At 36.5% G+C, this 16,204-nt stretch overlaps 3 protein-coding genes across 3 annotated transcripts; all 3 read left to right on the top strand.

Annotated features, from left to right (window-relative positions):
• The first annotated feature begins 17 nt into the window (after nt 1-17).
• LOC111801093 (copper chaperone for superoxide dismutase, chloroplastic/cytosolic) lies at nt 18-3,984 on the top strand. The gene is made up of 6 exons (XM_023685074.1): nt 18-336; nt 429-455; nt 652-724; nt 1,032-1,166; nt 2,938-3,161; nt 3,565-3,984. Exons 1-6 carry the CDS (start codon nt 88-90, stop codon nt 3,826-3,828), a joined length of 972 nt encoding a protein of 323 aa, XP_023540842.1. The 5' UTR covers nt 18-87; the 3' UTR covers nt 3,829-3,984.
• A 1,135-nt stretch (nt 3,985-5,119) lies between these two features.
• Nucleotides 5,120-8,525, top strand: LOC111801108 (transmembrane protein 64-like). Its single transcript, XM_023685090.1, has 4 exons — nt 5,120-5,649; nt 6,784-7,020; nt 7,120-7,337; nt 8,026-8,525. The coding sequence occupies exons 1-4, from the start codon at nt 5,389-5,391 to the stop codon at nt 8,204-8,206; spliced, it is 897 nt and encodes a 298-aa protein (XP_023540858.1). The 5' UTR covers nt 5,120-5,388; the 3' UTR covers nt 8,207-8,525.
• Nucleotides 8,526-10,557: 2,032 nt separating this feature from the next.
• LOC111800568 (probable LRR receptor-like serine/threonine-protein kinase At1g12460) lies at nt 10,558-14,349 on the top strand. The gene is made up of 3 exons (XM_023684320.1): nt 10,558-10,959; nt 11,229-12,549; nt 12,648-14,349. The coding sequence occupies exons 2-3, from the start codon at nt 11,384-11,386 to the stop codon at nt 14,128-14,130; spliced, it is 2,649 nt and encodes an 882-aa protein (XP_023540088.1). The 5' UTR covers nt 10,558-10,959; nt 11,229-11,383; the 3' UTR covers nt 14,131-14,349.
• The last annotated feature ends 1,855 nt before the right edge of the window (nt 14,350-16,204 follow it).

Here is a 16,204-nt window from a genome sequence, read left to right as displayed (position 1 = left end):
TGATTTTGGTATATTGGGTGTGTTGTTTTTTGCCGTTTCGTTGACAAATGTTGAAAGAGAAATCAGGAACAAAGAGAATCGTTCTTAATGGCGTTTCTAAGGTCCGCAGCAACAACCACTAGCCTTGCCATAACAGCGTCTGCTTTATCTGCAGCTTTCATCTTCCCCAGCCCTTCTTCTTCTTCTCCTCATTTTCATCTCCTTCAATCCTTCAAACCCATTTCCCTCTCTTTACATTCGTCTCGAAATTCCTCTGGATTTTCCCGAATCTCTGCCTATTCCCCCTCTGCTGTTCCCATGGAGAAACCCACTTCGGAACCAATCTCCTCCTATCAGGTTTCCTCTGATTTCTTAAACCCATAGTTAATTTTACTGTTTTCTATCGTGTATCGGTTCTAATGCCCCTTAATTGCTTTCGATTGATGCAGAGCACCGTTGATTTGCCCGAACTTTTGGTGAGTCTAGTTCTTTGAATTCTTTTTCTCCTGATTTGTGTATTATCTTGAAGCTTTCTGGTTCATATTGGTGTAGTTTTCTAATGAGGATCTTTGTTGGTTAAATTGCTCAAGGGGTTGTTGTTTTGTTATGGTTTAATATGAGAATTCGAGTCTATGTTTGGAATTTACTTAGTTGATTGCGTTTGAGTGACAGACAGAGTTTATGGTGGATATGAAATGTGAGGGCTGCGTTAATGCTGTCAAGAACAAGTTACAGGGCGTTGATGGTAAGTGTTTTAGTTGAAGATTTATCTTATTTGATGTTCGTGTTTCATGTTTCAATTGATAATTGTTTCACCTTTTGGTTGGTTTATAACCTCTTGTTAACCTATGTTTGGGAGTTTTTTGGGCATTTTCATAGCTAAAACCACTTCCCCCCAATTGTGAGTGCTTTCTTAGAGTATGAACCAAGTCTTAAAATGATTTCTCATTGAACACTTTTCACTAAAGTTCTTGTGATTAAACTAATTCTACCAATAGCATCCTCATTCATGTGCTGTATACTAGTTCCAAAACTTTAAACTGTTGTTTCAGGTGTAAAGAGTGTTGATGTGGACTTGAGCAATCAAGTGGTTAGGATACTGGGTACAACACCTGTGAAGACAATGACTGAAGCTTTGGAGCAGACGGGTCGAAAAACCCGGTTAATTGGGCAAGGGGTTCCTGAGGGTACGTTAAATTAAACCCGCCCTCTCTCTTACTCTGAATCTGACCCTTAGCTGTTAAGATGATTAAAGCTTCTTTGAGTTCTTTAGATTTCTGAATGTTTTATCAAGTTATATGTTGCTTCTGGAAACCATTTGAACTTATAGGTATTACATAAGGTGTGGACAAAGGAGAGCCATCGAAATGTAGAATATAAATTATCAGAACTTGATCTTGTTCTGAATCAATAAAGAAGGAAAATCAAAATAGAACTTGGTTGAAATAGTTTAAGGGGTGGGTTAAAAGTGAGCCGAACCCCAAATCTCCTGCTAATTCCTCTCTATATCCACAAATCTTCTGGTTCCTTTCTGGCTAAGAGCATCCTCCATCGTGTTATGATGAATCTCGACTTTTGGACTGGTGGGCAACAATAATCCGATGAAACTTTCACTGAATCTTTTGAGGAAAAACAAGTCCAAAGGATGGGATTTAAATTTTTTGAAGTATGCCCTTACATAATACACCATTGTGGACTAAGAACCTCTGAGGAGGACATGTGAATAGATTCAATGGGGCTATTCGAGATTTTAGCCGTCCACATTCAACGTGATTATATGATTTTTGGAAATCAATTTGAAGATGATAGCCCTCCACTTTACTAGCCCTATAATTCTCTGTGCTATCATTTGTAATCAAATCTTTGTTGAGTATTTGTCTACTCAATAGAAAATCATCTCGAGTCTCGGAGATTAGTACATGACAACGTTGTTTAACCTATTCGCCGGAAAGGGGTGCTAGGGTTATTGAAAATGGTATAGGTCGATTCCTTTTCAATCCATTTGTTATGACCTAGACCATCATTCGGTGCTATCTGATGACTGCATTAACAAATTGAAAACGTAGGCATTTTGACTCTCAGGAGAAATATGACAGTTTCATCTCCGGTTCATTTCTAAGCCTATTGGGCCAAACTGGGAGTAGAGCACGTGGCTATGAACCATGGTGTCGTGGGTTCGAATCCCTCCTCGCCCACAACCGGCCAAAAAAGGGAAGGAATTTCCTTCTGGGGTAGGAAGGCGTTGAGAGCGTATGCTGAGCAAGAGTAGGATCTTGGACTGCCCCCTTCGCATGACCTAGAAAGAAAAATCAGTCCGTGACAGCTAATCAGAAATATCACCAAATCGCCCGCCCTTTGGGGATGCCCCCAGCATCGAGGAATATGTACTTTTTTAAGTTGCTGAGTTTGAATATAGAGAATTATGAAGAACATGACAAACACTAAGAAGCATCCAGTCTATTTCGAAAAGGCTGGTAACCTCTCCTCCACAAACATAGTTCTATACAAAAGAAAGCCTGCCTACCCAAAGCACTCCCCTCTAATATCTAGTCCTCATGCCCACACCAACCACCCGACTTTCCCACGAGCTAATTTTCTGGTGCTTATTTCCCTTACTACCCCTCCTAGTGTACGTATGTCAAATTAGAGGCCTAACAGAGAATACGATAAAGCATGCACGTGTCGGGAAACTGGTGTGGTTTGGATGAAACATATCTCTTTGGCACTTTAATTCGAACAATTCTTTAATGATCCGTTTCTTTTGTTAATAACTAGTTGGGAGCCCATCTTAGTTCTCTCTAGTTCTGGATTGGATCTGGACGCCAAGTCTCCCCTTTCTCTTGTAATTCCTTTTGTTAGATTGTTTGGGTTTTTTTAAAAGAGGAATCTGATTGACCCGTTGAAAGAATAGGAGTGAGAAAGTTATTAATCTGATAAACCACTGCCCTCTCTTTGCAGATTTCTTAGTTTCTGCTGCTGTCTCCGAATTTAAAGGCCCGAATATATTTGGCGTGGTTCGATTGGCTCAAGTAAGTATGGAACTAGCCAGGGTTGAAGCCAACTTTAGTGGATTGTCACCTGGAAAACATGGTTGGTCAATCAATGAATTTGGTGATCTGACTAGAGGTGCTGCTAGCACAGGGAAAGTGTTTGATTCTGCAGATTCTGGCCCTAGTAATGAGGTTAACTTTCAACTTATAGCTTTTGAAGTCATTCCTTTTCCTGTTCATCCATAAACTTCATATGCCTGTTCTTAGAGACCATGCTTCTGCTGTTGTTTTTTTGTTAGTGTCTGGGATGATTAGTGTAAACTTGTAACCAGCAATAGGTCTGTTGATGAGCATATTATAATTTAGTTGTCGGGTCTCGAGTTTAGTGTCGGCTCATATTAAAAGTTTCGATCTAGTCCTTGGTTAAACCTCACGAATCTTTCGAAATCGGTTTTGAACCTATTTGAAAACCTCTTCCCTTTCCTCTAGTTTAATCCTACCCTAAACCATCAAACCATAACTAAGTAACTTGACATGATTTCTATGTGGTTATGAGTCTCTGAAAGATTAATATAGTGTCACAATGTATTTTCAGCCATTGGGCGACCTGGGAACAATAGAGGCCAATGAAAATGGCGAAGCGTTTTTCTCTGGTGTGAAACAGAACCTGCGTGTGTGTGATCTCATCGGACGATCGATAGCGGTGTATGAGACCGAAGATAAATCAGTTCCGGGCATCGCAGTAGCAGTAGTAGCTCGAAGCGCGGGTGTCGGAGAGAACTACAAGAAGCTATGCACCTGTGATGGGACTACCATATGGGAATCAAGTGACAGGGATTTTGTCACCAGCAAAGTCTAATAAGGGCATCTAGAAAGAAGCTAAGATCCATCATTCTCATGTAAGATTTTGTGTTTGGAACCTATATTTCACCTTTGTTTACTATTCGGAGCCGGAATAAATCTTCGACAGGTCTAGTCGTAGTTGGAAAGTTATGAGATGGGTTAACATTTACGACGACTTGATTAAAGATCAAGTTGTCTTGATAGAGACGACAAGTTGAAGCCTTATTGGCCTCAACTTAGTAATAAGAGATGACGATAAAGATAAATAGGTCAAAATTATGAATTTCGATATCGAGTCTTGAACGTGTAGATTTCTTAATCGAGTTAAACTTAAAGAATATGAATAGATCTTTAAAAGAAAAAAATGGCGTAGATAAAAAGATACCGATCTTCTCTCAATAGAGTGGGAATTTTACAAGTGGATTGGTTAATTAATCTCATATTATCAAATTTTGTCTCAATATCATATATTAACAAAATTATAATATAGTATTTGATGTAAAATTAAAAATATATATATAATAATAATCTTATTCAAGTTAATTTGTTTAAAAAAGCAATGAATAAATTATCTACCACGAGACCTAACATTTAATATAATTAATTATGAATAATAAACCTAATGAAAATTTAATTAATGTTGGTACCATATAATATTAATTGTGTTTAATATAATTTGTTAATGATATGAATGATTGTAATTATTAATTCACATGGTTGCAACCATAAGATTGGCTTAAAATATATTTTGTATTTTAAACTTGTTCTAAAAAATTTAATAATTTTTATTATTAAAATATGAATAATAAATTAATAAAAGAAAAAATAATTTATCCATTTTATTATCAATTGACATCCATAAAATAAATTTGAACCATTATTATATTTTTAATCTATAAAAATAATAAATTATACTATTTTAATTTTAATTTTATATTGGAAAGATTTTTTTAAAAAATTATTTACATTCATAGGTAGACATTAAATTGAAAATAAATGATTTAAAAATCTTATAAGTCAATTATAAGATTTTTTAAATTACTAAATTGTATTTTGAATAAATAAATAAAAAATAAAAAATAAAAAATAGTTGGGGTTGCTGACGGTTAAGCTCGGTGGACAACGTAAAGCAGTGTACTCCGGCAACTCATAACGCGTGATAAATCTTTCACCTCACCGACCGTGACGGTAAAACCACGACAGACCAACGACAGAGCAATCCGACAAGACCAACCAATCAAATTCCTCCATCTGTGATCCCACTGCCGTAATCGTAGTTTCAATTGCTCTACAACAAAACCCAAATCCGTTTCCCATTTTTTCTAATTCTTTCGTTCTTGTTCTTCTCTTTTCGGAATGCAAATTTGTTCACGGAATTTCTTTGCTTTTCAGTTTCAGATTTTCCCCTTTATTCATCAATTTCTTTTCCCTGATTCTCTTCAACTCTCTGTTTGAATCTCTCTCATGGGTGATTAGAACAACGCTTCTTTTCTCTGATTCGTTTTCTAGGGTTTTCTGAAATTTCCCATCAAATTTGCTTCCATTTCTGTTCTTGAGCTTCTGGGTTTTTCCCCCGATGACATATTATGAGACGGATAACGGCGGAAAAGGAGAAATGGTGGCGGAGAGTATCACGGTGGGGATTGGATGTGACGATGACAACGGCGACTATGTTGGGTTGAGGCAGAGCCCTTGTGATTGTGAAGGGGGTGATTCTCAGCCTCGTTCTCTAGGAAGGTCTTTGTGGCTATGGGCTCGGTCGGTGGTGGTGTTCATTTTCTTGGTCTCATTAGCTGCTGTTTTTTTCACATGGGTTGGACCATTTTTCATGAATAAGGTTAGTGTTTATGTTTAATTGGGTTTTTTTGTTGAATTCTTCATGTAATGACCTTGTCTCTGCTTAATGAATATGTACTAATTCGTACCAGTTCATCTCAATTAGTGCTGTTGCTGTTCTACTCGATTGTGTCTATGTTCTGTCGTGTTTTTTTTGTTTCTGGGTTTTGGTTTTTACTTTTTAGAACTTGTCCATAATTGTGTTCCAATTTACGTGGATCAAATTCCTGTTTAAGAAAGTTCTTTGTATGGTAATGTCATTGGCATTCAATGTGTTTCTCAAGTCTTCTTCTTGCAATATACGTTATCAGGCTTTATTCTAAAGCTAATCATGTGTTTTCTTCTGATTATGTTATCTTTCTGTTAAAAGAACAATGACCATGCAATGCATTAATTCCATAATTCACTCTAAAACAAATCGTGATGTCTTGTAAGATCCCACATTGATTGGAGAGGGGAACGAGTGCCAACGAGGATGCTAGGCCCCGAAGGGGTGGATTGTGAGATCCCACTTCGGTTGGAGAGGGGAATGAAACATTTTTTTGTAAGGGTGTGGAAACCTCTCCTTAGCATATGCATTTTAAAACCTTGAGGGAAAGCCCAAAGAGGACAATATCTGATAGCAATGAACTTGGACTCTTACAAATGGTATCAAAGCCGGACGCTGGCCCCAAGGGGTGGATTGTGAGATCCCACATCGGTTGTAGAGGGGAACGAAACATTATTTATAAGGGTGTGGAAACCTCTCCCTAGTAGACACGTTTGAAAACCTTGAGGGGAGGTTCGGAAGGGAAAGCCCAAAGAGGATTATTTGCTCACGGTGGTCTTGGGGTGTTACATGTATGATATTTGGGGATTTTTACATTTGAAGGCATTAAAGGACATATGCATTCCTCATGGGTTGGCCTACTAACCCTAAGGGCCTTGATTCGTCGATTTAATATCTTACATGTTTCCATGTCAACCAAATGTAGTAGTGATAGGCATATTAGTTAAGGTGCACACAAGACGGTCCAAGCATTTGCTATTGTATATATACACGTAAAGACACGTGCATTCGTTTTAGCTTATACAAAAATTCAACTGACCTGTACAACGTTTCAATTTAGCCTGACGGGTATTTCGTTTGCTACAGGAAATAATACCGGTTATAAACTGGGAAGCTGAAACGTTTAGTCCTCCGGTTCTGGCAGTTTTCGTTTTCGCCTCGGTAGCACTGTTCCCTTCATTACTTTTACCATCTTCACCATCTATGTGGCTGGCAGGGATGACTTTTGGTTATGGCTTTGGGTTCCTGCTAATTATATCAGCAATAACTATTGGTGTATCACTTCCATATTTCATTGGCTCCTTATTCTATCATAAAATTCAAGTTAGTACTTGTTCTAACTTTATATCCTATTTGTTAAATGTTCATCATAGTTTCTATCCCTATCCCTTGATACTTAAACTTTGTTTCCCCTTTTCACAGGGATGGTTAGAAAAATATCCTAAGAGAGCTTCTGTTTTAAGATTAGCAGGCGAAGGAGACTGCGTTCATCAGTTTCGGGCAGTAGCGCTTATTCGGATTTCTCCGTTTCCTTATATTTTATATAATTATTGTGCTGTAGCAACCAACGTCAGATTCGGTCCTTACATCTTGGGGTCGCTGGTCGGAATGGTGCCAGAAATATTTGTTACAATATACACGTACGTATACCGAACTCTACCTACCTCGAACGTTACTCATACTTTCACATGGTGATTTCCATGCTTCTTGAATGCTTGCTTGTAAATTTACATTTAGAATGTCTCGGGCTTTTAAACATGTGGGAATCACTGCTGCAAGAAACCACATCAATACAACTTTTTCATTATTAGTTAAGTTCACTCTAACGGCCCAAACTCATCACTAGCAGATATTGTCCTCTTTGGACTTTTCTTTTTGGACTTCCAAAACGCGTCTGCTAGGGAGAGGTTTTCATACCCTTATAAAGAATACTTCATTCCTATCTCCAACTAATGTGGGATCTCAAAATCCACCCCCTTCAAGGCCCAGCGTCCTCGCTGGCACTCGTTCTCCTCTCCAATCGATGTGGGATCTCACAATCCACCTCCTTCGAGGCCTAGCGTCCTCGCTAGCACACCGCTCAGTGTCTGGTTCTGATGCCATTTGTAACGGCTCAAGCCCACCACTAGCACATATTGTCCTCTTTGGGCTTTCCCTTTCGGGCTTTCCTCAAAGTTTTTAAAACGCGTTTGCTAGGGAGAGGTTTCCACATCTTTATAAAGAATGTTCGTTCTCCTCTCTAACCGATGTGGGATCTCGCATGCTTTTTCATATTTGAGACAGTTATTTATACTTCAAAAACTTATTTAGCTGAGCTTTCTACTGCAGTGGCATTTTAATCAAGACATTGGCAGATGCTTCACAATCTCAGCAGTTCCTGTCGGCCCCTCAGATTGTGTTTACCGTTGTTGGGTTCTGCGTTACGGCAGCTACAACAGTTTACTTCACTGTATATGCAAAAAGGAAACTGAAGGAATTGCAGACAGAAGATGAGCAATTATTGCAGTAGTGAAGTAGCTTATTCAAGTACATAGAGCCACTGGGCAATGGTGACATCGATGGAACAGCTTCATATCCATGTCCGGTTTCACAGAAACAAAGAACAGTGCAAATATCCGACACTAAACATCATAAATCAACGACAAAACTCACACCAAAAGCATCAAACGGAATGAAACAAGTATGTTGTGTTTTATCACTTTGTCTGCTTTCAAATCTCAATTGTAATGAAGTATTGGATTGGATTTCGGCAAATGCTGGGGGCTGTATATGAAATCTTAGTGTTGTTTGCTGATGATGGTATATAATATTCATTCTTCTTCTGCTGAGTTCCTCAATGTCGCATAATCTTAGACCGTTTGTTTTAAGATAAGTTTCTTTTAGTGTCAACTTGAGCATAGTTCAATGTAGCTCTTTATCTCCAGGGTGAGAGAACTCATATGGGGACGGTAGCCATTGATGAACAGTGTCCCAATGACTATCAACTATCGGATGATATGATATACGTCTCCGAATAATTCTAACTTAAAACAAGTTGGAATTAGAAGACAATTTTAATTGTAACATAAAGAACGATTCTATATAATACAATTGCTATTTGATGAGGTGCAACAGTATATGTTATGAAGTGCGACCTATTAACCTCTTCACGAGAGTACAACAATTGTAACAATCTTAATGCATCGAAGATTAGCATAGATTATGTGTATGGGTATGGGTGACACGAACCGATAGAAAATAATAGTAACAAGTATGAGATTAATTGGAAGTATGAAATTATCGGGAGTAAGTTTTAGAGCTATAAATTAATATTTGTGTCATATTTGCAATTTCATTTTTTTAATTGTTACATGTGTGTCGTTAATGTGGATCAGATTACTATCGAGCACCTGCCATTTTTTATTGTACATTATTTTATTTCCTCTATTGTTCTCGATATAATTATTAAAATTTTATTTTAAAATAGAAATAGATTGTTCTTTATATGTTTTATTCTCAATTTTATGCTTAGATATTTTAAAAGCTTGGGAGACATATTAACCATAAATTGAAAATTCAAAAACATATCTAATTAAGTTAATAATAACAAGAATGGGCCAAAGCCCAAAGTCAAAGGAATAATAACAAAAATGGGCCAAAGCCCAAAGGTCAAAGGCCCATGGGCTTGTCCAATGTAGTGAACCAGTCAAAGCACACATTAATGAATCTTTAGAAAAACAAAAAAGAAAAACAAATGAACAGAACAAAGTTGTAAGCAATTGTCTGTCCTGTCCCTTTATTTATTTATTTATTTATTTGACTTGGATTTCACAAAAATAAATAAATTTATTTATTTGACATATTAAAAAAAAGCATTAAAAAGAAAAAAAGGTTGCCTGAACAACGCGCCTCTGAACGACACGCGCCCAATGGGACACCCCTCTGATATGGGACACTATCCCTTCCCGTATATAAAATATTTACAATTTTAAATTAACCTAAATCTATTTTAAGTTTTATTATATTAAAAAAAATTATTAGATATTTTTTTTTGTAAGAAAAACATTAAATAAAATTCTAATCATTTCATAATTTAACCTAAAAGTAATTATAATTACAAAATAATTTATTTCATAAAACGGCCAATCAATGTGACAAAAGAACTACCTATTATAAATTTATTATTATTATTATTATTATTCTTATTATTATAGTTTCTTTCCAGGCTAGGTTGACATATTTCGACCACTTTTTAGATTTTTTATTTTAATAATGGAATTTAAAGTTTTTTTTTTTTCAAATTTAAAACCATTTATTAAATAAATATATATTTGAAAGGGTCAATATGCCAAATTAAAGTACTTATGTGTCCCATCACCCTTTTAATAAGAAAAATATTATATACGTAGAAAATACTCATTATTTTGTGACCGAATTAACAGAATAAAGTTTATAATTCAACTCAACTTCAGATTGGTTTTGATTGAGATTTTTTTTATTTATTTAAATTTCTTTTACTTATTTACTAACTAAGATTTTATAAATCTAAAATATCACATAAGTAATATGGTTATAAATGGTCAAATATTTTTAATATTTATCATAATTTTAAAGGTATGTAAGGTAGAATTGTAACCCTATTTTTGAATTTTTGATAAAATTAAAAAATTTAGTTCGAACCAAATCTTGCTCAACCAAAAGTTTATGGTTTGAGTTAAGTAGTTCAGAGTCGGTTTAGGATTTAAGAAGGAAAAAGAAAAAACAAGTGGAAAGGTCTAAGGGGGTTGGACTCGGTCCACTGGAGTTCATTAAGTGTGCACAATAAAGAAAGGCAACGAAATTTGGGTTGGTCTCCCAAAAACTGATTCTAATTTGTAAGCAAAATGGCATATAATTCCCTTTTCCCTTTTCCCCTTTTCCTCTCTCTCTCTAGCGATCGAGAGAGTACAGACAAATCATTTGCTTCCATTGATTTTTCCTTCATTTTCCTTCTCAGCCGCGTTAATGGCGACCTTGGTTTTGGTGGTTTGGTTGGTGAGAAGGAATAAATGTTGCCTTCTAAAGCCAAGGCCCTACATTCACACTCTGGGTTTCATTTCTTAATTCCCCATTTCAATCTAATCTCAACTAAAACAAAGAACAAGACAGAGAGAGAGAGAGAGAGAGAGAGAGAGAGAGAGAGAGAGACAGCCAGAGAGTTTTCGCCATTGCTCTCTCCTGCACGTGCTTCAGCCACTCCGATTGGATGCTCAACCAACCCTTCTTCAATTCTCTTCTTTACAGGTTCTTCCATTCACTTCATTCATTCATTTTTTAGTCTCTTTCTTTGTTTCCAAGGCTGTGAAATCAAGTTTTCTTTCATTTTACTGTTCCCTTTTGTTCTTCTTGTTCTCTCTGTTTCTGGATCTTCATTTCAACAATTTTCTGATGGAATCTGGTAGTGTAGTTGGATCAGAATCTGATTAAAGTAGATTGGAACTCTGGGTTCTTCTTGCATTTCTTGTTCTTGATCTGTTTATGCGGTTTCTGAGTGTTTTTGTTTATCTCTTCAGGGTTTTGTGCAATTTCTGTACGGGTTTTAGGAGAAATGTTGGGGATGTTTTTTATTATCTTCAAAACCCAGATCGTAAATCGATCTAAATCGGATTCCTAAAATGCCATATGGATAGATAGATAGGCCCAGAAATTGTTCTAAATCTCCTTGAGCATGAGAAGGGTTCCTCGGCTTTGTTTTTCTTCTCATGCTCTTCTGTTCTTGATTACATTTCTCGTCGGATTTTGCTCCGCCATCACTGAGAAGGACATTTTGCTTCAATTCAAAGATGCTGTTACAGAGGATCCGTTTGATTTCTTGAAAACTTGGGTCGCCGGCGAGGATCATTGCCTGAACTTCAGCGGCGTGTTGTGTAATCCCGATGGTTTTGTGGAGAAGATTGTGCTATGGAACTCCAGCTTGGCTGGAACTTTATCGCCTGCCTTGTCCGGATTGAAGTTCTTGAGGACTTTGACATTGTATGGAAATAGATTTACTGGCAATATTCCAATTGAATATGGCAACATTGTTACTCTGTGGAAGCTGAACTTGAGCTCGAATGCTTTGTCGGGTTCGGTCCCGGAGTTCATTGGCGATTTGCCAAACATTCGGTTTCTAGATTTGTCTAGAAATGGCTTTACAGGGAAGATTCCTTCAGCTGTGTTCAAGAATTGTGTCAAAACTAGATTTGTTTCGTTTTCTCATAACAGATTTTCAGGTATGATTCCTTCAACAATTATGAACTGTTTGAACCTTGAAGGCTTTGATTTCTCAAACAATGATCTAAGTGGGAGTATTCCTTTGCAACTTTGTAACATTCAAAGATTAGAATATGTTTCTGTGAGAAGCAATTCACTTACTGGGAGTGTTCAAGGGCAGTTCTCTGCTTGCCAGAGCTTGAAACTTGTGGATCTTAGTAGCAATTTGTTCACCGGGTCGCCACCGATCGAGGTTCTCGGATTCAAAAACATCACTTATTTTAATGTCTCATATAACATGTTTAATGGGGGAATTGCAGAGCTTGTAGGTTGTAGTGATAATCTGGAAGTTCTTGATGTTTCATGGAATGAATTAGATGGGGAGATCCCATTGAGCATTACGAAGTGTAGGAGCCTTAAAATCTTGGATTTGGAATCTAACAAGCTGGTTGGGAGGATCCCTGCTGAACTTGCAGATTTGAACAAGCTTTTGGTGGTTCGGTTGGGTTATAACTCGATCACCGGGACAGTTCCAGCCATTTTCGGGAACATCGAGCTGCTTCAGGTTTTGAATTTGCACGGTCTTAAACTTGTTGGTGAGATACCTGCTGATATAACCAGTTGCAGGTTTCTTCTTGAGCTGTAAGTTCTATAAAAACCTTAAACGACATTATTTTCGGTTCATCCCATGTGTAAATTCGACTCGATTTGTACCTTGAATGTCGTTTCTTCTGCTGCAGGGATATTTCTGGTAATGAATTGGAAGGGGGAATTCCTCAATCTGTTTATAACATGACATACCTTGAAATTCTTGATCTTCATGATAACCATCTGAACGGACTCATTCCGTCGACGCTCGGGAGCCTCTCGAAACTACAGTTTCTGGATCTATCTCGAAATCTACTGTCTGGTTCGATACCTCCTACTCTTGAAAATCTCACATTGCTGCACCATTTCAATGTCTCGTCCAATAACCTTTCAGGCATTATACCTCCCGCCAAGACGATCCAAGGTTTCGGGCCATCTGCATTCTTAAACAATCCTTTTCTTTGTGGTGCTCCCTTGGATCCTTGCTCTGGTAATAACGCCACTGGCACGACTTCCATATCGAAGAAGCCTAAAGTTCTTAGTCTATCTGCAATCATTGCAATTGTAGCAGCAGTTGTGATCCTGGTCGGGGTTTGCGTGATCTCGATTTTGAACCTAATGGCTCGGACAAGGAAGGCGAGGAGCACTGAAATCATTGAGAGCACGCCACTCGGTTCAACCGATTCAGGTATCATAATTGGGAAGCTGGTTCTTTTCAGCAAATCTTTGCCATCGAAGTACGAAGACTGGGAGGCTGGCACCAAAGCGCTGCTCGACAAGGAATGTCTTATAGGGGGTGGCTCTATCGGCACTGTCTACAAGACAAGTTTCGACGTCGGAATCTCCATCGCTGTAAAGAAGCTGGAGACTCTTGGGAGGATCAGAACCCAAGACGAGTTCGAGACAGAAATTGGACGTTTGGGAAACATTAAACACCCGAACTTAGTCGCCTTTCAGGGATACTATTGGTCTTCGTCAATGCAGTTGATTCTATCGGAATTCGTCGTAAATGGCAATCTTTACGACAATTTACACGGTCTGAGTTATCCAGGCACCAGCACAGGCATTGGCAATACAGAGTTACATTGGTCTAGGAGATATCAAATTGCACTTGGAACAGCTAGAGCTCTTGCTTATCTTCACCATGATTGTAAGCCTCCAATTCTTCACCTCAACATAAAATCAACAAACATTCTGTTAGACGAAAACTACGAAGCCAAGTTATCGGATTACGGGTTGGAGAAGTTGCTTCCTGTTATGGACAATTACATCTTAACCAAATACCATACCGCTGTAGGCTACGTCGCACCGGAGTTGGCACAAAGTTTGAGAGTTAGCGAAAAATGCGATGTCTATAGTTTCGGAGTGATTCTACTGGAGTTGGTAACAGGGAGGAAGCCAGTTGAGAGTCCAAGAGCAAACCAGGTAGTGATTTTGTGTGAATATGTAAGGGAGTTGTTGGAGAGTGGTTCGGCTTCTGACTGTTTCGATCGAAACTTACGCGGGATTGCTGAAAGCGAGCTCATTGAAGTGATGAAGTTGGGATTGATCTGTACATCTGAGATCCCTTCAAAGAGACCAAGCATGGCCGAGGTTGTTCAAGTTCTCGAGTCGATAAGAAACGGATTAGGATGATAGGAATAGATCTAAGAAATGATGGTAGCAGTCAGGATTTTAGCAGAGAGAGGACAGCTGAAGTTTTTTCAATTTTCCTGTGGATTCTTTTGTATTCTTTCTTCATTCGATGTTACGATTAACATCATCATCGATTGGGTCGTTCGTTCGTGATTTGTTTGTAATTTTCGAACAATAAGATTCTTTATTTATTGTACTCAAATGGATCATCTTTCATAACTCTTTGCACTCCTCCCATTTACATCTTCGTATATTCATAGTCTCATGTCCGATAAAAAAAAATAATACAAATATTAACGATCTAAACTCAAAATACTTTTTACAAAGTTATAGTTTGTTTTTTTAAATATCCATTAATATCGAAGGTGTCCACTTAATTCGCATAGATGGAGTCTCGTGGGGACCACTCCAAACGAAGTAGAGATTTCTCGTTTACATAGGGAATGAAGGAAGGATTGGAGAGACCCACTCCAAACAAGGCGGAGATTTTCGGTTTAAATGGGGAATGAACCCTTAGCTAAAAGAGGTTAGGAACAGAATTATATTCCCTATTCTCGTCCCTACCTAGTTCTCTAACCTACTTTCACCCCATTTCAAAGAGGAACTTTTCAGTTCCATTTTCAATTGATTAAATATATACATTTTATGTTTCAATAAAACACGAAGTCGATGTTACGTATGGATTGGATTGACCACAAAAATAATGAAATTAAAAAGAAAAAAAAAAAAGAAATAGAAAGGAAATAAAAGAGAGAGGAAGTAGGTCAAAGGCCAAGTGAAAAGCATGAGTTATTTATTTGATTTTGGGCCCTATCAATCAACCTATCATCATTTATAACACATCAAAATATGAATCTTTTTTCAAACAAATCTCAACCACACAATCAAAATTGGTAAAAATTCAACGTTGTGGATTGTCTATAGCGTTAAGCTATATGATTGGTTGACTTTGATTGGACCAGACCTATCGTGTTTATCACAAAAATAACATTTTAATTCAAGAGGAGAAGAAATTTTTTATTCAATTTTTAGAAATTTGGAAGATGGATTAGAAACTTTCCTCTGCTCGAACATTTTAACGTTTATAAGAAATGAAAGACTAAATTGAAAAACGTTCAAGCATAAAAAAGATAAATTAAAACTTTTTATAAAACGGGTTTAGTAAACTTTTTCTGTGTCGTGAACATGATGGTGTAAACATGATTACTACGTTTTTTATTTGAAATAGTTTTAATTTGATACCAATGTCTAAAATCTATATTTTCTTTACAAATTATTAAACTAATAATTTAGTTATTAACGGCCGATAAATCCAATCCAAACTAATTTGATTTAGGTTGAGTTATTAATTTATTTGAATTGAATTAAATTTAAATAAATGAAAAACTATACGGATTACTTATTTGGATTAATTTATTCGAATTAGATTAAATTTAAATGAATGAAATTATTCATAAATTTAGATTGGATTGACTCGAACCAACCTCAATTTTGACTTATTATACGATTATCAAATTTTTAATTAATATTTTATAATTAAAAAAATTATCTTTCAAATAGTTAAAAATTATTTTTTTAGAGTCATTCAATAATAAATAATAGTAAAAAATTATAAAATTAAATATATTTATTAAAATTAACAATAAATTTGAACGCATTAAGAAAATTATCATAATATATCATAAACACATTTAAAAAAAATAATTTCACAAAAATAGAAGGACAAGCTGTAAGTTTGAAAGAAAATAAAGAGATTTTGTTGGCAAAAATTTGAATTATTTTCAAATAAATACAAAAACCATATCATATAAAAAAAACAAAACAAGGTGTTGTCATAATAATAATAATAATAAATACAATAAAGAGTTTTAATTTCTTTATATTAAATTTTAGAAAATTATTATTCAAAATTAACGTGTCACATGCATAAAAGAGACTGACAAAAAAAAAAAAGAAAAAAAAAAGCCATTGTATTACCGAAACTACCCTTGGGCAACGAATTCCATTTGAATTTCCTTGCGGGCCCCACTATAAACCTCCTCCCTTATTAAAACGGCTAAAACCGTTGGTGGCA

This window comes from Cucurbita pepo, chromosome LG08, assembly GCF_002806865.2.
Source record: "Cucurbita pepo subsp. pepo cultivar mu-cu-16 chromosome LG08, ASM280686v2, whole genome shotgun sequence".
Classification (NCBI taxonomy): Eukaryota; Viridiplantae; Streptophyta; class Magnoliopsida; order Cucurbitales; family Cucurbitaceae; genus Cucurbita; species Cucurbita pepo.
The sequence above is the reverse complement of the archived record's forward strand: the minus strand, read 5'-3'. Positions and strand labels throughout refer to the sequence as shown.

Bases quoted from the DNA above. Each gene is read 5' to 3' on its own strand.
- LOC111801108 (XM_023685090.1), top strand. From the start codon at position 5,389: ATGACATATTATGAGACGGATAACGGCGGAAAAGGAGAAATGGTGGCG. The intron at 5,650-6,783 runs GTTAGTGTTTAT...CGTTTGCTACAG, and splicing joins GACCATTTTTCATGAATAAG to GAAATAATACCGGTTATAAA. The intron at 7,338-8,025 runs GTACGTATACCG...TTTCTACTGCAG, and splicing joins ATATTTGTTACAATATACAC to TGGCATTTTAATCAAGACAT.
- LOC111800568 (XM_023684320.1), top strand. From the start codon at position 11,384: ATGAGAAGGGTTCCTCGGCTTTGTTTTTCTTCTCATGCTCTTCTGTTC. The intron at 12,550-12,647 runs GTAAGTTCTATA...CTTCTGCTGCAG, and splicing joins TGCAGGTTTCTTCTTGAGCT to GGATATTTCTGGTAATGAAT.
- LOC111801093 (XM_023685074.1), top strand. From the start codon at position 88: ATGGCGTTTCTAAGGTCCGCAGCAACAACCACTAGCCTTGCCATAACA. The intron at 337-428 runs GTTTCCTCTGAT...CGATTGATGCAG, and splicing joins AACCAATCTCCTCCTATCAG to AGCACCGTTGATTTGCCCGA. The intron at 456-651 runs GTGAGTCTAGTT...TTTGAGTGACAG, and splicing joins TTGATTTGCCCGAACTTTTG to ACAGAGTTTATGGTGGATAT.